This window comes from Leptodactylus fuscus, chromosome 3, assembly GCF_031893055.1.
Source record: "Leptodactylus fuscus isolate aLepFus1 chromosome 3, aLepFus1.hap2, whole genome shotgun sequence".
In the NCBI taxonomy this organism is placed as follows: Eukaryota; Metazoa; Chordata; class Amphibia; order Anura; family Leptodactylidae; genus Leptodactylus; species Leptodactylus fuscus.
In genome coordinates, this window is record NC_134267.1 from 14,418,220 (window position 1) to 14,440,153 (window position 21,934).

Consider the following 21,934-nt stretch of genomic DNA (forward strand, 5'->3'; position numbering starts at 1 on the left):
TGACCTAAGCCAGTCCAGGATAAGCTGTCCTGGACTGGCTTAGGGTCACCGTCACTGAGCGGTGAATTGGGGAGGCCGCTGGCAGCGCTGCTCCAGCGGCCAAACCCTCACGCTCAGGCAGAAAGCAGGTCCTCTCCGTGCCTGCTCTCTGCCTGCTAAAGACGCTCGCTCCGCTCGGCCTTTCTGACATCTGCTTCAGGCGGCAGAAACCCATGGTTCACCCCTGGTTGTTCCTCCTGGAAATGAATAAACAAACTGACTATGGGGCACATCAAAATAATGTCTGTTGCTTCGTTCAGATGGAGGACCAGAACAACGGACAAAAACCGCTTCCTAATTCCTGCTGCGGTTTTTTTCAGGACCAAATTCCGCCACACCTTATTCACGTGTGAACTAGCCCAATTCGGACTTGCAGCATTTTTTGATCTGGCGATTTTCAATGCCAATGTGAACATAGCCACATCTGTATGTCCATCACAGGATGAGATAGAAGCGAAGCCTCAGCTGTGACACACCAGAGATTCTTGCAAACTTCCCATTCATTCACAGCACAGAGACCTTGTAAATGTCAGAGATGTGCACAGGCCCCTACACCTATAGACTAGGAAACCCCCTAGAAGCCAAGGACAGCGCCGCCTCCAGTTCCTGTGTGTACACAGCCACAGGGCACGTCTGGAGAACTGCAAGTCCCAGCAGTCACTGCGGTTAGCCTCAGGCACTGACGACATGGACGGGACAACCCTGAGATTTTCCTCTTCGCTTCTCGCCGCCTCCAGCAGTGACGTCCCGACCACAAACCCCGGCCGGGCCCCGCCCACGACCCCGGCCGGTCCCACCCACAACCCCGGCCGGCCCCGCCCACAAACCCGGCCGGGCCCGCCCACCTGCCGCGCCGGATGAAAGCGAAAATAAAGTAGAATGTCGCAGAGGAGCCGCTCAGTAGATGTGCACACCGGGCAGGGGGTGGAAGATCGCTGAGGCTGCAGAACAGCGCCGCACTGAGGTAAGGGGGAGACATGCTGCAGGCTTAGGGGCTAGGCTGGGGCTTGTAGTCCCTCACTTATGGCTTAGCCAGGGAACCTCGGGTCCAGGAAAGACTCGCTAAGTCCCTGCCTAAGAGAGTTGCTGTGCCTTGTAGTTCTCCCAGTGTTTGCACTGAGCCTTTATCTTACAGGGTATAGTCGGGGTGCAATTATAGTGGGGAGGTCACTATCGGGTCCTGAGGGGCCCCTCTGCCACACAGAATGTAGCACTAGTCTATATGGCACAAGGTAGGTCGGGGCCCCATGATAGATTTTGCATTGGGGTTCAGTATGCTGTGACTTGTCCTTGGTGATATATCGGGGCTGGGGAATTGGGCATCCTGTGTCCCAAGTGCTTAGAGGGACACGTTCATGCTCGGGCCCCATATTGCAGAAATGCAGTATTTGTGGCTGCTGCGGAAACGCAATAAAAAGAAATTTCATTCATAAACTTCATTAATCCCATCCAAAAAGGATGTTAGTTTTTGCTGCAGAACTGCAAGCGTTTGCCCGTGTCGCCTATTTGTAACCCTAAGACCAAGAAGTATCTGTAAAGTGGATGGGGTTCATGTGAATCCCATGCCCACTTTGCATTAAAATCCGCAGCGCGAACACACTAGGTTTTCCAAAACCGGCGCGGTTTTGTAAATCACAGCATGTTAATTATATCTACGGAAATGCCGTCAGCTTCCCCGCAGATATAATGGTAACAGAAAGTCCGCGGAGGAAAACTCCGCAAACTTTCTGTTCAAAGCGCTGCGCACGATTCATTCCCGCTGCGGTTTTTCCTGCGCTTTAGCACTGCAGATCGTCCCGTGGGGCCTTAGCCTAAGTTCACACTAGGTTTCTGGTGTCCATAGTGCTCCTGTGACTGTAGTTATGCCCATGAGTACACCTGTAATGGCCGACTGACTGACTTGTGACCTCTACGTACGATATTTTTGTCCATAAACGGATAACATTTTGACCTATTACTAGGACCCATAAGCTGCCCGTACATTGTAGACTATGGGCCCGAGAAAGCTGAGACACACAGATGTTGTCTGGTCCAATGTCCCTAGTAGAGCCTTATTAGGGGGCATTCACACGGAGTATTTTGGCAGGGAATCCGTGTGGGAAAGAAAGCCTCCCATTGACTGCAATGGGTTCCACGCGAAAAACGGAACCCATTGAAGTCAATGGCAGGCTTTATTTCCGCGCTGATGCTGATGCTGTGAATGCCCCCTTATACAGACCATATTTCATCCACATCTCCCATCCCGACCGTCTAATGACCTGATCTAGTTACAGCATACTGTGGGGTCCGGATGGGATTTGCACCCATAATATGGATTCTATACTGGCTCTGCTGTTCTTGGACCTCCCATGGAAGTGAATGGAGCATGTTGGGAGTTGTAGTTTCACAGCAGCTGGAGAGCCGGAGGTTGCTGACCCCTGATATAGACAAAGAAGAGGTCGGACTAGAAGAATTCGCATAACATGATTGGCTGCAAAGTTCTGGCACATGGCTATTAGATGGCAATGGAGTAGCTGCATCCCATTATAATAATCGGTGGATTCTACCCAAGTTTGCATAACCCTGGGATACAAGAATACGGCGCTACTTGTATCCATTGAAACCACGAGGTCGTCCATCTTTCCTAGGGTAATCCTTTATAGGCTACCATTAGTTGTAAGGGAAGCTCTTGCTCTCCGGATCGGACCATAGTTGTAATATATATCAAAGGCATAGTGGGCCTATCCTCGGCCATTTTACACTGTCTCAGTGAGTGCATTCAGTTCATCTTCCTGAGCTGAGGCCTGTGGGGCTAATGGTCCTGCTTGTTTTACCTTGTCTTCAGTAACCATGGCATATCTGGTGCAGAATTTGCCATCTTTTCCAAATCAAGAGCCACTGCAAAAGAACTCAAAATCAGGGTTCGCAATAGATTTTCCACTGCCTGTTCTGGTTTAGATTAAGGGGATATTGTCACTCCTTAGGGAGAGACCACCATGTCTTATAAAGCCATTTTCTGCTCCACTGTGGGGGATTGTGGGTAGAATATGCAAATGTGTATCCCAGGATGTAAATAGGAAACACTGCCTCTGTATACTGCCCTCTATTTAAGCAGCTCCCTTGAACATCATGCCCGACTTTCCAACAAGCCTTCCAACAATTGCAATGATGTGAGATTTTTCCAAGTCAGTATCATCCCAACATTTCCTATTTACATCCTGGGAAACACATTTGCATATTCTACCAACAATCCCCCACAGTGGAGCAGAAAATGGCTTTATAAGACTCCACACACTTACGTGGTGGTCTCTCCCTAAGGACTGACAATATCCCCTTAATCTGTTCTACAAGTCTCTCACCTCGGCCAAGTCAGTTCTCCCTAGACTGTGCTGATGAGATCCAATCAGATTGAAACGGCCGTCCACAGTTGGGATGATACTGACTTGGTATAATCCCACATCATTGCAGTTAAAGGCTTGTTGGAAAGTCGGACATGATGTTCAAGTGAGATGCTTCCAATGGAGGGCAGCATACAGAGGCAGTGTTTCTTATGTTCTGGGTTAGTAATGCTGCCATAAAGAGGTTGCACTAACAGGGATGCATTACGGATCCACTGTCTGCAGTAGGACACAAGGCCTAAGAATGACCTCAGTTGCGTCACACCATTAGGGGGTTAGAGCTCCTGTATGACTTGAAGTTTATCACGGGTCAGATGTCCTTGTAAAATGCAATGAGGCAGAACTGCGATATGGACTTAGATGCTTTACATCCATTTTCTGCTAAAAAGCAAAACCGAGATACTGATGCTTGCACACGTCTCCTGGGAGGGTCCTCCAGAGCGAGGGACACTCTTTGTAGTCACCCTGCACTAATAGATAAGGATCTGTAATGGCTCCTTCAGATTTCTAGGCAATATTACATCTTGTTAGACATAAGGGCCCCTTCACACGGCGTAAGCGCTCAGCTCATTCTGAGCCGTACTCGCGAGCGCTTCTAAACACTTCCCATTCACTTCAATGGGAGCGCTCGTAAAGCCAGGTTTATGCGCGCTCCCATTGAAGTGAATGGGAAGTGTTTAGAAGCGCTCGCGAGTACGGCTCAGAATGAGCCGAGCGCTTACGCCGTGTGAAGGGGCCCTAAGGGTCACCATATTTCTGGAGTGCGGACCCATGTCCATGACGTCCTTGTTGTCTTCAGATACCGCTGAATACCTGAAGACTAAGACCAACGGGGGAAAAGATCTGCAGTTAGTCGCTGAGTGAATTTCTGCATATCTCCCCTGATATAGGTGTACTGTATATAAGGAGATATTATCTGACTCCTTACATCCTTCACATCAGTGTCTACAAGAAAACTTTCCCTGCAAAGAAAAAAGTCATTGGGACAAACTTAGAACTTTCCGTCTTATACTACACCAGATTTATTACAGTGGATGACATTGGGTGATAAATCTGGCATATCTATACCGCCTAGTCTAGGTTTATACCACCTATATGTGGTCTCAGTTTACACCGGAATATCACCGTAACATCTTGATTCATGACCCTATTCCACTAAGCCGTGCCCCATCCTCGTAATCCATGCGAGTCCCATGGATGTGAATAGGATCTGTCAAACTGATATGTTTTTGTGATATAAAACCCCTATTTGGCCACTATATGACTCCATATTTGGGGTCCCTGTTTTAGCTATTGTGGGGGTTACAGTGATGGCGCCCCCAGTGAGCTGATTTTTATTACTAAGACATAGATAGATGGTGAAGTGGAAAATCTGTTTAGTAGGTTTGGGACATATTGTTTCCATAAATGACCCGTCACATGCTGTAGGGCTCGTACACATCAGCATCAGTCACTGATCGCTCTTCCGTAAGTTTCTCCCGACATCCTCCGAAGTGCTATTTCCATCTCTTCCTGTTTTTATCCCCTTCAGGAGAAGTGTCTGGGCTCATTTCTTAGAAATTGTGATGATTTGATGGTCGCTATTGTTCTTTTCATCTATATACGGTATTATACAGAGAGAAGTTATAGTAAAAGCAGTCAGAGTGCCCCTATAAATAGTCATTTAGCAAGTGTCCCTATAAACAGTGTCTATATATTCTCATCTGTATACACTTTTGCTGTCGTGTGCGTCATCTCATACCGTCCCCTGTGTCACCCGGGTCTCTCCCACCAGGTTTATCGACTATTTGTACCTTGTAGGTTTATTATTATGTGTTTTCAGCTCTTCGTATCTTCAGGTCGGGGTCATAAAGGACAATTCGGTGACTAATGACAATATTATCAGATTTGCAAAATGCCCCTGTGTAAAGGGCAAATCCCTTGTTAGAACATACAGTAGATCTCTAATACCTGTATTTTTTGTACAGAAGGTCTGATTTTTTGTAAATCTCTATAGGGATTGCCCCTTGTGTCTCGTTTCCTTCTTACACCCACAGACTTTAACAAGTCTTGTTCTCTGATCATCTCTCCCATTTATGAAGAACTTTCTCCCCATTTGTCCAAGGTCGTAGATAAGTGACCCTTATCCAAACTCTCACCCCTCTACCCCGGGACAGATCTGTGTCTGGCATTACAGACCCAATGGTGTACCAAGAAACGGATGATGGGGTGTCATTGGGCTTTTCCGACCTGGTGACAGATCCCCCTAATTGTTGACCCCCTTAGAGATGTTGGCCATGGCTCGGGGTGTTTGTCATTTATTTTTGGAGGTCATTGTTGACCTGAGATCATAAACTCTCAGTTGCACGTGAATCTGAGACACATCAGCTCGTGTTGTTGGTAGTTCCCCTTTTACCTATTACTTATGAGAATCGCCCACTTTTTCGTTAAAATGAGTGAGAGGGCTTTTTTAGTGGTGGAGGCTCAACCTGATCGTTTCCAGATTAATAAACCACTCAGCATTCTTAAAAAATCTCTCTCCAAATTTCTGAATTGTTAGGAGCCAGGGGTTGCCCTTGCCCAGTCATTTTGCTTCCTCCTGCCGTACATTTTGCCGTTCCCCCTCAGGGGACGTGTGTGACGTGCCACGAAGCAGATGAAGGGCAGCCATGTAATGTATAGACGGGCTAAAAAGGCAAGGCCTATACCCCAACAGTGCTAATTTTTTACTTGTTTCAATGACACGGCAGAATATGGGTCAAAGTGGTGGCACAAGGTCTATGCCAAGGTGTTCTAGGTCTTTCACATCTCTGATTTTACATTAGGCCTGATTTGGCCCTGAGCAGAAGACCGTAGTAACCAGAGACAGGCGGACAGAAGGCCGTAGTAACCAGAGACAGGCGGACAGAAGGCCGTAGTAACCAGAGACAGGCGGACAGAAGGCCGTAGTAACCAGAGACAGGCGGACAGAAGACCGTAGTAACCAGAGACAGGCGGACAGAAGGCCGTAGTAACCAGAGACAGGCGGACAGAAGGCCGTAGTAACCAGAGACAGGCGGACAGAAGGCCGTAGTAACCAGAGACAGGCGGACAGAAGGCCGTAGTAACCAGAGACAGGCGGACAGAAGGCCGTAGTAACCAGAGACAGGCGGACAGAAGGCCGTAGTAACCAGAGACAGGCGGACAGAAGGCCGTAGTAACCAGAGACAGACAGGCAGAAGGCCGTAGTAACCAGAGACAGGCGGACAGAAGGCCGTAGTAACCAGAGACAGGCGGACAGAAGGCCGTAGTAACCAGAGACAGGCGGACAGAAGGCCGTAGTAACCAGAGACAGGCGGACAGAAGGCCGTAGTAACCAGAGACAGACGGACAGAAGGCCGTAGTAACCAGAGACAGGCGGACAGAAGGCCGTAGTAACCAGAGACAGACGGACAGAAGGCCGTAGTAACCAGAGACAGGCGGACAGAAGGCCGTAGTAACCAGAGACAGGCGGACAGAAGGCCGTAGTAACCAGAGACAGGCGGACAGAAGGCCGTAGTAACCAGAGACAGGCGGACAGAAGGCCGTAGTAACCAGAGACAGGCGGACAGAAGGCCGTAGTAACCAGAGACAGGCGGACAGAAGACCGTAGTAACCAGAGACAAGCGGACAGAAGACCGTAGTGACCAGAGACAGGCGGACAGAAGGCCGTAGTAACCAGAGACAGACAGGAAAAGGCCGTAGTATCGCAGAAATAGTGAAAAATACAGCCCAAACTAAGCAAAAAATATGAAAAAATAACGTGTACCAAAAATGATGCATAAGAACAACTTCCCGATCAAAAGCCTGATGAAACAATTTGCAAGTAAAAAAGTTCAAGCACCAAAAATTTTTCTTGTCAGAAGAAATATATTAAAACATAACTATTAATTAGAAAAGACATAAATTATGAAAAACATAAAAAAAAATGATCCTATTTAAAACCTCATTCACATGATACAGATATATTGCAGATTTGTTATATTTTCATGACTAAATCTTGATTTTTGTGTTATCCAGTCTTTTGTGAATGGTGTTTATATAGTCTATAACTTGTTAGATCAGTCTCCTCTGGGTGTAGCTGCTGTTTTACCTCTTTAGGTGAGTGTCCCGAAGGTAATTTGCTCCATTAGGACACCACTGTGACTCCAGCATTGGGGCTAGTTACTAATTTGGTCCGGCCACTTCTGTGCTAGAAGTCTAGAATGACCAGATTAGGAAATTCCACCCATTGCGGGAATGTAAGACTGGCATTCTGTACTCCGGTCTTAATCAATTCCCGGGCCGGTGCGAGTTGCATCTGAATTTTTAAGAGGCTCCGGACAGCAACTGGCTTAGATTTCAGGTGTAACTCCCGTCAGCTTTCTGGTGTGAGTTATACAAAGTTTGTCACCCCTTCAATTAAAAATCGGGACAATGAGCGGGATACAAAAGCAACAATATGGCATTTGCACCTCCCTTATAACGGCAGTCTCCACGAATGTGCCCAAATGGCTTTGTGTAGGTAGTGATATGGCGGTAAGAGCGACCCAGATGACCATGTGATGGGGGTCATTTTGATATACGTCAGTAAAATTCAGCCAACTTGGTTAAAGGGGTTGTTCGGGGACTTAAACTGACCTTGACTTATTCTGCAGATGGACTCGGTGGTTCCGGACCTGGTTTTGGATCACGTGATCAGAACCAGTCCCCGTCCCTCCTCTCCTGACCTCACAGGTAACTGACTTGTCCTATGGGGTGGGCTTTACTATAGTACTAAACATGATTTCATCACCGCCATCCTCTCTGCTCTACACAATTCACAATAGTGTCGCTGACTAATACGTTCGTCATGACTATGGATCATTTACTGTACACAACACGGCAAATAAGATGTAACTTCAGAACTGAGAGATAACAAAGATAACGAGAAGACTTTCCGCCTCACAGTGTATCGAGTGAGGAGCGTTTCCTTCTGATACAGTCATTGACCAAAAATAAAATACCGCACCCTGATGGAAATGTCGGATTGCTGTAAAACTCATCCTGCGGTTCTGTCTCAGGCAGATATGTAAATCATTACAGGTGTGGTGGGGTTAGGCACTGGGTTTTGCTTAAGAGTGCTTCCTCCAATGCCCTCTCACAGGCTACTTTTGGGTAGTGTACCTCTTGATGACAGATCATTGACTTCCAGGCATGTCTCTATGACGCACGCAAAAACAATTTGCCCAGTTGACTTTGAGAGGGGGCATATAGTTGGACTGAGAGAAGCAGGATGGTCTTTTTGATAAATTGTCCCCATGTAGGTGGCTCTGACCTATCTGTTAGCAGGTGCTGGGGGCAGTGGTTATGGGCCCACGCACCTGGTGACATCCCAAACCACCAGTAGAGGGTTGTTTGATCCGCCAACAGGCATGAGCAGCTCGCATGGTTTCTTTGTCCACCATCCAGACACAGGGGGCACCTTCATTACACCCCCTGTCTCTGTCTACACCATGTCCAGGTGCCTAGCAGAAGAATATTTGGTGTCGTGCTGTGGTTCCATGTCTTGCCAGTGACAGCCAGCTTCATTTGCGGTGGAGTCATGAATGAGAATGGACTGGAGCTAGGGTTGAGCCGATCTTGAGATTTCAGGATCGATCTTAAAATCCGATTTCCGATCATTTTCCAGCCAATCGTGACATTTGCTCGATCGCCGATCGGGATCCGATCTTTTCCGATCCCGATGGCTTAACCCTATCTGTAACTGATTTATCTTTCAGCAATGATCCAGGCTCTTTTTGGGATCTTACAACAGTCAGGTTGGAGTATAGAGACCCCATGGTGGACCCTCCAACCCTGCCATTACTGTGTAGAGTGGCACGCTGCCCCCTGCTGGTGTGATGATTTGGGGAGCCATCACATAGGACAGACGGTCACCCCTACAAAGACACGAATAGCTCTCAGACTGTGTCCGTGGCCATATTGACAATCACCCAGCTTTCTCAAGAACAGATGATTTTAAAGGGGAAGTTCTATTTTGATAGAGAGATAACTGAGGGTTTTTAGACATGGAATAAACTTCCTTCCTGTCTTTCCACGGCTTATGTTCTACTATTGAGCCTTAAAACCCTCCGATGAGACGAGACGACCTTGAGCGTCAACAGGAAACTGATTCAGTCACTTATAATAGCATTTTTAGAACCGTTTTCTATTTATGGGCGGCGGGCGCTAATGTGGAGGCGGCTGTAGTCATTGACAGTGGGTGTAGACAACTGAGAGCCAGGATCATAGGGGTTACCTGCGCCACATCCTCCAAGTACCTTCGCATGACATCAGAAGGGCTCCTTGGCAATGAGCTGATCACAAAGTAATCTGTAGGGGAGCCTGTAGTAAATTTTCAATTTCTCAGCAGCGCCACCACAGGTTAGATTAGGTATTACATGGTATCCATTCAAATCAATGGGTTACATACAACCTCACCCCTACCACCATGGCCACGGGGAAGAAGGGTGATGTTAGACTGTCATAACACTTTGCACGCCCAGGCCTATAAACAGATTTCAGTTTCAGGTTCTAACTATCCAGTATTAGACGCAGCAAAAGTGAAGGAACTTCGAGAAAGCCATTGGAATCGTACAGTATCTCCTGGGTCATATGACTCCATATTACATGGGTGTTCTCTGCTAGGGTAATGCACGATATGGCGGCACTTTGTAAATAGTCATTTAAGAACCTCTTATGTAGAACCATTGATTGCCGAGTACCGAGAGCATAAGGGAGTCCCCTGACTGTAGTAACACTTATTTTATATTTTAGCTATATACTTCGGTGGCACGTGTCTTATGATAGTTCAGTGTGACGTTGCACGTCTTGGCTCTTCTCCTGTCTTCTTGCTTTTTGCTTCCAGGCATGTTTACTGTAGTGACGTTCCTTTCTCTCTCCGTTTCCTTCCAGCTCCGCTATGGACTGTGCTGACATTACGTTGCATCCAGAGAAATTCTGCAGGCAGAACTCCGGCACCGGACTGTCACTTGACTTTGAGCCGAAGCAGGAATACGTGTTTGTGGAAACCTTGCAGGAGCGCTACAAGTGTGCAAGCTGCCATCTGGTTCTTCACAATCCTCATCAGACAGGATGTGGTCACCGGTTCTGTGAGAAGTGTATACTGTGCCTGAAGTGAGTGTCTATATCACGGTATTATATGTGCTGCAGCATGTCCTATATACACCAGCTGTCTGGAGCTCTTTGGGTAACAATCCAGCTTTCCCGAGACTGACTAATGTAAATCTGCATTATTTTGCCACCTCCATGCTAATGCTAAGGTGACCATAGACCTTACTGAGAGCTGGTTTAGCTGACCACTATTCATCTTCTTCCTCCCATACACACACACACACAAGCATGCTCAGCCGAGTGTGCATGTGTTCTTAATGGGGAGAGAGAAATAACTGCTGTCAGATGCCACTGATGGTGACTTATCTCCCATGAGAACAAAGAATCAGGCATGTTTATCCAACTTGCCCAATCCTTCTTTCCCCCACATCCATAATGTTCGGTCATCCAGTCCAGCCACAATCTCCAGGTTCGGTCAGTGTTTATCTAATGTGTATGGCCGCCTGTACCACCTGCAGTTCTGACTTTTTACAATGTTATTATTGGAGTGGTCCTCATAGATAATAGAACGGGAAGTGGAAACAGGAGGACCATGTGGTTCTAGCCCACTCCTAGTCACTGGACCCCATGATTATGGCTATCTCAAACCACTTATCTCTGTCGTTTCAGCCCCCATGTGATTTGTGGGATTAGTCTTCTTATGATCACTGGTCCCTATGGTTCTGGCCCTTCATGATCACTGGACCTAATGGTTCTGGCTCCTCACGATCACTACACCCTATGGTTCTGTCACATCATGATCACTGGATCCTTTGGTTTTGTCCCCTCATGATCACTGGATCCTATGATTCTGATCCCTCATGATCACTGCACCCTCTGATTCTTGTCCATCATGATCACTGCATCCTCTGGTTCTTGTCCCTCATGATCACTGCATCCTCTGGTTCTTGTCCCTCATGATCACTGCACCCTCTGATTCTTGTCCCTCATGATCACTGCACCCTCTGATTCTTGTCCATCATGATCACTGCACCCTCTGGTTCTGGCCCCTCGTGATCCGTGCATCCTATGGTAATAGCTGCCATTATAAACACTGGACCCCATGTTTATAACATCAATTTTTTTTAACCCTGGAACTTATGGACCAAACCTATGACCAATAAACCCTAACACTCTGTACTGCAGATTGTAGTTGAGCAGCCTTATATAACTGCATCTATTTGTATGGCCCAGCTACACACCATGAAATGCAAAAATTCACATATGGGATTGTAAAATGCAAAAATCCCAATGGACTCCTAGTGCCAGACCCATAGATTATTAGTAGATCACTGACCTAGATTGTAGTATACAGGAGTCTCCGATCTGTCTGGTGCGCCCGGGCTGCTATTTATATATATTTATAGGACTCATCACATGTGACTACAGATATGACTTCTATATTGTCTATAATTCCTCCTTACAGAGAGTTGTGTGAAATTCCTCAGTGTCCAATAGACAAAGAAAACATCAAACCACAAGAGGTAAGAAAAATGTGCTTGACCCATATTACTGCGAAGTCCTGTGCCCTGTCTCATAGGGGCGGGTGATTATAAGAGGGGTGCCCTGTCTATGGCATCTGTATGTCCAAAAAGGGCGTAGGGACAGGGGTTGTCATGATGGGACAGCTCCTTTTAAAGTGTCTCTGTCCACAGGATCAAACTAATGACAGTACCTTGTAGGTCGGCGTCTACGCTTTCCAAAGATGCCCATCTTATTCTGCATTGCAGCTCCATTTTCATGAAAATCACGATTTTATTCTTTTGCAAATTAGCTGAAATCTCCCACTTTCTGTAGAGAAGGCAGAAAGAGAAGAAACACCCTTTTTAACTAATTTGCATAAGAGTAAATTCTCGATTTTCGTGAAAATTGGACCTCTATGCAGTATAAGAGAGGCAAAGTGAAGAAGCCACGCAACAAGGTGCTGTCATTAGTGTAATAATGATTTCCCTTCACTACCTCCACCAGCGCAAGTTCTTATAGTCTGTTAATAGGCGTCGCTCCACTGATTCCAGCACAGTTCGAATTTTCTCTCTAGTCCTCACCATTCCTGAACAACAGGCACAGGTAGTTTTGCTGCTTGATGTGCTATTTAAGCTCTGTAATATCAGGTGGGCGGTGTCAGGCAGGGGGCGTGATTCAGAGCTCCAATCAGAGGCAGCCAATGTCAGAGCTCAGAGTCACACCCCTTGTCTGGTCCTGCCTGACACCGCCCTCCTGACAGTACAGAGACTGAACAGTATATCTGGGACCAAAACTAACAACATTGATTGCTCAGGAATGGTGGGGGCGAGAGAAAAAATTCCATCTGTGCCGGAATCAGTGATGCAGCAGCTATTAAATTATGTAAAGAGGTGGTGGAAGGTAGTCTTTAATGCGGATCGGTCAGGTCTGCTATTTAGAAGCAGTTTATTCCTGCTTCCTCCATCACTCATAGAGAGAGCCTGTGAGTCCTGCTTCCCCCGCCCGACACCTTTTGTATACGATGCCGGCTATCATACTTGTGGCATTATGCCTGTTATTACTGTAAGAGTAAACATACAACATGTTAAAATCGACACGTTTCTCGTCAGTAACATCTGTCAGTTTCCTGGATGTAGACTGATACTTTGGGCTGTGGTTTATTACCATGAAGACTAATATGCACTTGTGATCTGACTGTTCTGTCTATAGAAATTCATTGTGGTTGGTGATATGGGCTTTCAATAAAAGGGTTTTTTTCCTTATGACAAATTATCTATCTATCTATCTATCTCCTATCAATCTATCTATCTTATTAGATAGAATACATATTTATGGACAACTCAGGTCCATTTGTCCTATAAGGCCCCATCTCTGAGCCAGAAGAGAACCAGTCAATTTATGGAGACAGAGTGACAAATACTTACAGTAATCTGAATCACTCATGTATGACACTATAAGCCATACGCTACTTCCTTTTTTACACTGACTTATGGATTGTGGTAGATATAATTATCAAAGAATGAGTTCATCTTGAAAACGTGGCTACAGTTTGTAAATGTATTGCATATCACATACTTATCCTGTATTATATTCCAGAGCTGCGCTCACTATTCTGCTGGTGCAGTCACTGTGTACATACATTACATTACTTATCCTGTATTATACTCCAGAGCTGCGCTCACTATTCTGCTGGTACAGTCACTGTGTACATACATTACATTACTTATCCTGTATTATACTCCAGAGCTGCGCTCACTATTCTGCTGGTGCAGTCACTGTGTACATACATTACATTACTTATCCTGTATTATACTCCAGAGCTGCACTCACTATTCTGCTGGTGCAGTCACTGTGTACATACATTACATTACTTATCCTGTATTATACTCCAGAGCTGCGCTCACTATTCTGCTGGTGCAGTCACTGTGTACATACATTACATTACTTATCCTGTATTATACTCCAGAGCTGCGCTCACTATTCTGCTGGTGCAGTCACTGTGTACATACATTACATTACTTATCCTGTATTATACTCCAGAGCTGCGCTCACTATTCTGCTGGTACAGTCACTGTGTAAATATAATACACTATGTGATCAAAAGTATCCAGACACCCCCAAAAACATACGTTTTTCATATTAGGTACATTGTGCTGCCACCTTCTGCCAGGTCCTCCATATCAGCGACCTCAGTAGACATTAGACATTGTGAGAGAGCAGAATGGGGCGCTCAGTGGAACTCACCGACTTTGAACGTGGTCAGGTGATTGGGTGCCACACATCACGCAGGTCAATGCCAAACGACGCCTCGCTTGGTGTAAGGAGCGTAAACATTGGACGATCGAACAGTGGAAAACCGTTGTGTGGAGTGACGAATCACCGGTGCACAATGGTGCCAGACCTCACCGACCTACATTGATACCTCTCCTCAGTGCAGCACTCTGTGAAGAATCGGCGGCCATTCCCCAAGAAACCTTCCAGCACCTGATTGAACGTCTGCCTGCGAGAGTGGAAGCCGTCATCAAGGCTAAGGGTGGGCCAGCACCATATTGTATCCAGCATTACCGATGGGGGGCGCCACCAACTTGTAAGTCATTGTCAGCCAGGTGTCCGGATACTTTTGATGACATAGTGTTTGTGCACGGAGCTTTCTCTATATTTGCACCAGGCATTGTTTAGTATCCTGACGTTGTAGAATCTCATCCACAGTGTGGGGCATCGGGTATTGCCATACATTAGATCGGGGGCTGTATCTACAAACTTATCAACTGTTTCTAATAACAACCAGCAGAATTGTGAGTTCAGCTCTGGAGTATCATATGGTATCAGAGAGTAAGATCAGAAATGTAAACTATTTACTAAGTTGCTTTACATCTTATGTAAATAAATTATCTGTGAATGGAGAACATCTCTCATCAGATTCTTAGAATTAATAATACAGGCATGTATCCATGAGGGTGCTGGAAACATGACCCCACCAGTCTGCAATTTATGTCCTATCCTTAAAATTCTGACCCTTTTAAGCTATAAATCCGCATTTTACATCATTGTAGGTTGTGACCAGGACCCAATAAAACATTTTTTGCTCTATTCTAGATCTTCAAAGACAATTGTTGTAAGCGCGAGGTCCTGAATCTTCTGGTATATTGTAGGAATGCCCCTGACTGTGACGTGAAGGTGACCCTGGGGAGGTTCCAGGTATGTGGTTACCTAATAAGCATAACGTGTACCTTTCAAGTCAGGGATTGAGCTGCGTTACCAAGCATAGCTACTGTGCAGTGTATAGTGATGTGATTGGTGTCAGAAGAGGTCAGGAATCGGAATCCTACCAATCTGCTATTGATGACTTAACTCAGTGCAATTTTTTGGAAAACCCCTTTAAATAAAGTATTTGCTGCCTGCAGTCACTGCTAGGGGGAGCTGATGAGCTTACAGAAGACAGATTGCAGTTGCCACACACAAGATGAAAGCTCCAAAGAGCTCATTTGCATGTTGACAAAAACATTGATATCGCGACAACTGAGGCAGTGATTCACAAAGGGAAACCACTGATTCAGGTGACCCTATCTATCTGCAGGGCTGGGGTGATATGCTGGTTCTGGTGACACTAACCTATCTATCTGCAGGGCTGGGGTGATATGCTGGGTCTGGTGACAGTAACCTATCTATCTGCAGGGCTGGGGTGATATGCTGGTTCTGGTGACACTAACCTATCTATCTGCAGGGCTGGAGTGATATGCTGGTTCTGGTGACAGTAACCTATCTATCTGCAGGGCTGGGGTGATATGCTGGTTCTGGTGACAGTAACCTATCTATCTGCAGGGCTGGGGTGATATGCTGGGTCTGGTGACACTAACCTATCTATCTGCAGGACTGGGGTGATATGCTGGTTCTGGTGACACTAACCTATCTATCTGCAGGGCTGGGGTGATATGCTGGGTCTGGTGACAGTAACCTATCTATCTGCAGGACTGGGGTGATATGCTGGTTCTGGTGACCCTTCACCCTTTTAAAACCTCTTGCAAAGGAATACCTTCTGCAGAATCTACTTAAGGGTTATACATTTATCTCTTGCACCCACAGGATCACTTGGATCAGTGTCTCCATGAAGTGATGATGTGCACCAACCCCGGCTGTCATGACCAGGTGATCCGGAAAGATTTGGAGAACCATTTAGCAACACAATGTGAACTGAGGGATGAAACCTGCGCCTACTGCAAGAAGAGCATGACCTCCATAGACCTGCAGGTAATGATAGATATGGCTGTGATGGAACATGACGTTGGCCTGGGCACACTTTTTGCCTTTAAGCTCCCATAGTGTATCGGGGTTGCCCGCTCTAAGATTGTACATTTCATTAGATCATGGCTGCCACTAGGGGGAGCAAACTGAAGACAGATTTCGGTGAGTGTAGTATAGGGAAATCCATAGATTCCCCTGTAATTATGGTGTGTGCAGTCATTGCCATCTCTTGCACCTGGAACATTGCATAGCAGCAATCCAGAACTGCACGGGATGACAAACACATATCTGCTGAACCCTGTATACTCCACGCTATATTAACTTGGCCCCATGTTCTGTTATATCAAATCCTTGCTGCTGCTGCAAACCTTCCCATCTTCAGCTGCAGTATCATGTCCGGTATATTCAGCCCTTGTAAGAACATTGCTGCATTATTTATCATTATAGATGGTGCAGGACATGAATTTTTCATTGTATTGCTTTTATGAAACAGGTGAACTATCACTCCCATCATGCATCAGAACGGAGCACAGAATTCTCCTTGCAATTAGGTTCATGGCCTTAGCTCAGTGTCGCCCCCTGCAGACCAATCCTATGTGTTTTCTTATCCAGGAGCCATTCCAGCTCCCCTGTGCTTGCTAGTCATTATTATAGGTGATAAGACTAGTAAGTAGCTCATCTACCAGTGGGTGGCGCTGCAAGGGCGCACCTTTGTGTGTCGGTCCAGTGGAGTCGATCTCTATGAGGCAGAATAGCTGGACCCCTGGCTACATTACAAAGAGGAAGATGGCTTCTGTGAAAGTCAGGGAGACATTATTTCTTGCAGTAGTATAGCAGATGATGACAGTATGTCAGATTATTGGATTATATGTTGGTAATCTCTTTCAGATTCACACGCGGAAGTATTGTCCATTCTATCCAGTCTTATGTCTCAATAACTGCGGTACAACTTGTCCACGGGAGGAGGTAAGCTCTGGCCATGCTGTTACATGGATACCCCAATGACCTCATGTTTCTATAGGCTTCAGGAAGATGAAGTGTCTGCAGTGTAAGTACGTGGATCGGGATGTAGTAACTATACTTATTTCATCCATCAGGTTGATGATCACCTGGTCGTGTGTCCAGATGCTGAAGTGGAATGTCCGTATGCAAGTTATGGCTGCTATGTAAAGGTAAGGGCTCGTTCACATCTGCGCCTGGGACTCCGTTCTGCAGGTTTCCGTTTCCTGCACAAAACAGGGGCAGGAGACGGAAACCTGCCGGCATCTTTGCAAACCCATTCATTTGAATGGGATTGAAAAGTGTCCGGCCGTGGGCGTTTTATGCTCTCCGCGGCTAAACCGTTTTTTTTTAAACCGGACACAGGGTCGGACATGCAGTACTCTGTCCAGTTTTAAAAAAAACGTTTCGCCACGGAGAGCATAAAACGCTCACCGGCGCTCACGGCCGGACCCAGTCTGACAGCTTTCTGTCTTCTGCATGCAGAACGGACTGCCGAACGTTAGTGTGAACCCAGCGTAACCCTACCAGACACTTTGTATTAAAGGGATTGTCCATCAGGACCATTACCCATACACCCCACACTTCTCCTCCTATAGTGGGCGCTATGGTAGAAATGTCCAAGAACCTACAACTTGTGACTGGTTGGTCACAAAGACTTCTAGCACCCGGACTTATGACGGTCCGGTGCACTCATGAGAAAGAAGATGGTCACTGACGCTAAGGGTGGTCTCTAAGAGCGCTCCCATTGAAGTGAATGGGAAGCGCTCACGTGTACGGCTCGCCGTGTGAAGGGGCCCGGCGCTCGGTTCATTCTGAGCCGTACACGTGAGCGCTTCCTATTCACTTCAATGGGAGCGCTCTTAGAGAAAAAAGCAGATCCCATTCATTTCAATGGGAGCCGGCATACGAGCGCTCCCCATTGAAATGAATGGGATCTGCTTTATACGCGCTGATTCTGAACGTGTTTTCACGTTCAGAATCAGTCACCGTATCCGTAGTGTGAATGCACCCTTACATGGGTTGTTCAGAGCTGTGATATCTTCTTCTCAGTCCAGTGACACCATATGCTGCGGTCAAATGGCCATACATGTACAAAAAGAGAAAAACATGGCGCGCACATCCCAACCTTATACATTGGTCTGGGCTTCTCAGCAAATTCTACAATACTGAACATGAGGTTCTTAGGATACATATTGATCAAGGTGTATAAGCCCACTAGCCACTTCACAGCGACCTCTTTATAGTGGGACCCTACTCTACTGGGCGCGGCGCTACACAGCGACCGCCACAACCGCAACACAGCACCCGCAGGGCGAGTGACTCAGTGGTCCGGCAACACCCCTGCCACCAGACCAAGCCCCCAGGCTCTGGGCCGCGCCACCCCACGGGCACAGCGCCACAGAAGCAGCAGACACCACGCAGCACCTCAAGAATTCCCCTTACCATATTGCCCCAGTCAGAGGACTGAGAATTGGTAGGTGGGTCGCTTTTTGCAGTCTCCTGCTAATTAAAAACACCTGGGCAAAATGGGAGGAGTGCTGGTACCAAGGCAAAAACAAAAAAAAATGGTGAGAGAAAAAACTTACCATACATGTGCAAAAAGAGCTGCAGTACCAAGCATAGCCACTATATAATCTATGGCGCTCTGCTCGGTAAAGAGACTTAGAAATCCGCATCTTTCTTACCAGTCTCATTCTACGGATTCTTCCGAATCTTCTTGTCTCCAGCTGGTTCTTTTATCATCTTTAGGTAAAAAGAGGAAAACTGAAATTACATGAAGAGACTTTCCTGAAAGACCATATGCTGTACGTGCTGAACAGGAACACCAAGCTGGAGAAGCAGGTAAATGGCTCCGGCATCCATATTGTCTGTAGGTTCATTTCTTTGTCATATTGTAATGTCAAATATTATTTGTTCAAGAACCTTCTGATGTGTAAAGTGCCACGGAATATGTTGGCGCTATAGAAATAAAACTAGTATTAGAGATAAAAAGTTATTATATAGTAATTATATGGTTATAAATGTATTATTATTTCCCTGCCACAGTGAAATCTTAGTTTCTCCCCCCCCCCCAATCCCATCAGACCTCCTTAGGATGAGATGTGACCCCCCCCCCCCCCAAGCATTGGCACCGCCATTACTTGTACAACCATGGAGAGAAATCTTCTCATTTCCCTCTTTTTGTTCTGTATTTTCTAGATGTCAGAATTGAAGCAAAGTTTGGAACAGAAAGAAAGTAAAATTCAGCAGCTGTCCCATACAGTACAGTGGTGTGAGAAGGAATGTCGCCAGTTTGTGCAGCTCAGTAGTAACGGGAATCAGCTCGCCAGCGCCCAGGTGAGAGGACGAATCCAGGATTATACCTGGTGTGATGAGGAACATGGGAAAGTACAGGCCGATCTAACCATCAGGAATATCTATCTATCTATCTGTCTCCTATCTATCTATCTATCTATCTATCTATCTATCTATCTATCTATCTATCTGTCTATCTATCTATCTATATATCTATCTATCTATCTCCTATCTATCTATCTGTCTATCTATCTATCTCCTATCTATCTATCTATCTATCTGTCTCCTATCTATCTATCTGTCTATCTATCTATCTATCTCTCTATCTATCTATCTCCTATCTATCTATCTATCTATCTATCTATCTATCTATCTATCTCCTATCTATCCATCCATCCATTTGGCCAATCTGGTCTGTCTGTCTATCTTGTCTATATGGTCCATCTGTTTGGTCAATCTATCTCTTCTGTCTCCTTGATCAGTCTGTCTGGTCTATGTGGACGCCCTGTCCCGTCTGTGTATTGAGTCTTTCTCTGGCCTATCTTATTCTGTTTTGAGTAATCTTGCGGTTCCTTCTCTTTTACCCGTAGTCTTTGGCCAGTTATATGGAGAAGGCGTCATGGCTGGAGGAGCAGGTCTTGCAGCTGGTGCAGTTGATCAGTGAAGAACAGAGCCGACATAACTTCAGGCCACTTATGGAGGCTATTGAGAGCATCAAGCAGAAGGTGTCCTCTGTGGAGGGCTACAGGGACCGATTAGGTAGGTTCTATGTGACCTCTACACTATTAGGGGTAGAGGGGATATCATGGCTGCCTTTATTACTTGTACTCCCCTCATATAAAGCAATGGCATATCACTAAGATAGACCAGCACTTTATAATCGTAGGAACCCACACCTATTCTCACTATCCCCCCTTCCCCACTATCCGCCCTGGCGGTGCAGGGTCCCAGCACTGAAGCCCCTTCCTTCTCAGAATCCGTGTAGGCCCCAAAGGTCAGACCATCATTCATCAGAAACCAGGCTACCAATATGATAAGATGGAAATACCCCTGAAATATTGGAGGGATTTTCCAAATATATGATGTGTATGGGGGGGGGCCCTAGATATTGGATGTCAACTTCCATTATATCCCAGTAACGCCATGTTTACTTGGGTCACCCAAAATCTTTCAACTTCTGGAGGATCCAGGTCTTCTAGTTCAAGTGTACTGGAACCAAAGTTGGGTCTTCTGGGGTGACCTTGGTGCGACTTTCTTTAACCATAGGGGTCCAGGTCTTTCATGGTGGGCATGTATAGTCTGGATCGCCACAATCTAGATACTAAAAGCGGTCTGGAGACTGGTTTTCCATGGTTGCCTTTCATGTCCATGTTACTCCGCCATCTCCATCGGTTGAGTTGTCTGGTCCTGTAGGACAAGGGTCTGGGTGCTGCCCCCCTAATATAACACCAGTGTCTTATGTGGATACCGAGTTTTTATTGGATATGTGTAAGTCAGCTTTTTAGTTTTTTCCAGAAGCTTCTCCTAGTCTTCTTCCTCTTACATCTTCCCCTTCCCTCCAGATATCCTCGAAGGCCAATCCAACAAACACAACGTCCAGATAAACATCCACAAAGCACAAATAAGCAGCAATGAGGAACGCTTCCGGCTCCTGGAAGGCACCTGTTATAACGGGAAACTTATCTGGAAGATCCCAGACTACGAACGGAAGAAGAAGGAGGCGGTGGAAGGTCGCGTGGTCTCCATCTACAGCCAACACTTCTACACTAGTCGCTGTGGTTACCGCCTCTGCGCCCGGGCCTACCTGAACGGCGACGGCTCAGGCAAGGGCTCCTTTCTGTCTCTGTATTTCGTGGTCATGAGGGGAGAATTCGACTCGCTACTGTCCTGGCCGTTCAAGCAAAAGGTCACCTTAATGTTGATTGACCAAAGCGGGAAGAAGAACCATATCATCGACGTCTTCAAGGCCGACCCTCACAGCAGCAGCTTTAAAAGGCCGGAGGGTGAGATGAACATCGCCTCGGGGTGTCCCCGATTTGTCTCGCACACCCTGCTGGAGAATCCAAGGAACGCCTGCTACGTTAAAGACGACACGATATTTATTAAAGTAGCGGTCGATCTCACGGACCTCGAGGAGCTTTGAAGCAAACAGAACTTTAGGTGTTTTTGTTGTTTTTTTTACTTTATGTCCTGGAACAGTTTGTAAATTTTTATTATGTTAAGCAAGTGGAATATTTTTTTATTTTTTATTAAATTATTTGAATATATTTTTGTGGATTTTTTTTTTTTTTTTTTTTTTTTTAGAGCCTGGAGAGTTTCATTTATGGGATCGTTTTAAAGTGCAGAAAATGAATTTGATATTTCTATATTGTAATAGTATGTAGTTAAGCTTTGGCTGATGAGGT

At 46.1% G+C, this 21,934-nt stretch overlaps 1 protein-coding gene across 1 annotated transcript; it reads left to right on the forward strand.

Moving 5' to 3' along the window:
• Window positions 1-958: 958 nt before the first annotated feature.
• TRAF5 (TNF receptor associated factor 5) lies at window positions 959-21,716 on the forward strand. Its single transcript, XM_075266488.1, has 11 exons — window positions 959-1,003; window positions 10,329-10,550; window positions 11,953-12,010; window positions 15,087-15,188; window positions 16,074-16,238; window positions 17,121-17,198; window positions 17,330-17,404; window positions 18,984-19,076; window positions 19,434-19,571; window positions 20,120-20,288; window positions 21,092-21,716. Exons 2-11 carry the CDS (start codon window positions 10,336-10,338, stop codon window positions 21,670-21,672), a joined length of 1,674 nt encoding a protein of 557 aa, XP_075122589.1. The 5' UTR covers window positions 959-1,003; window positions 10,329-10,335; the 3' UTR covers window positions 21,673-21,716.
• Window positions 21,717-21,934: the final 218 nt, after the last annotated feature.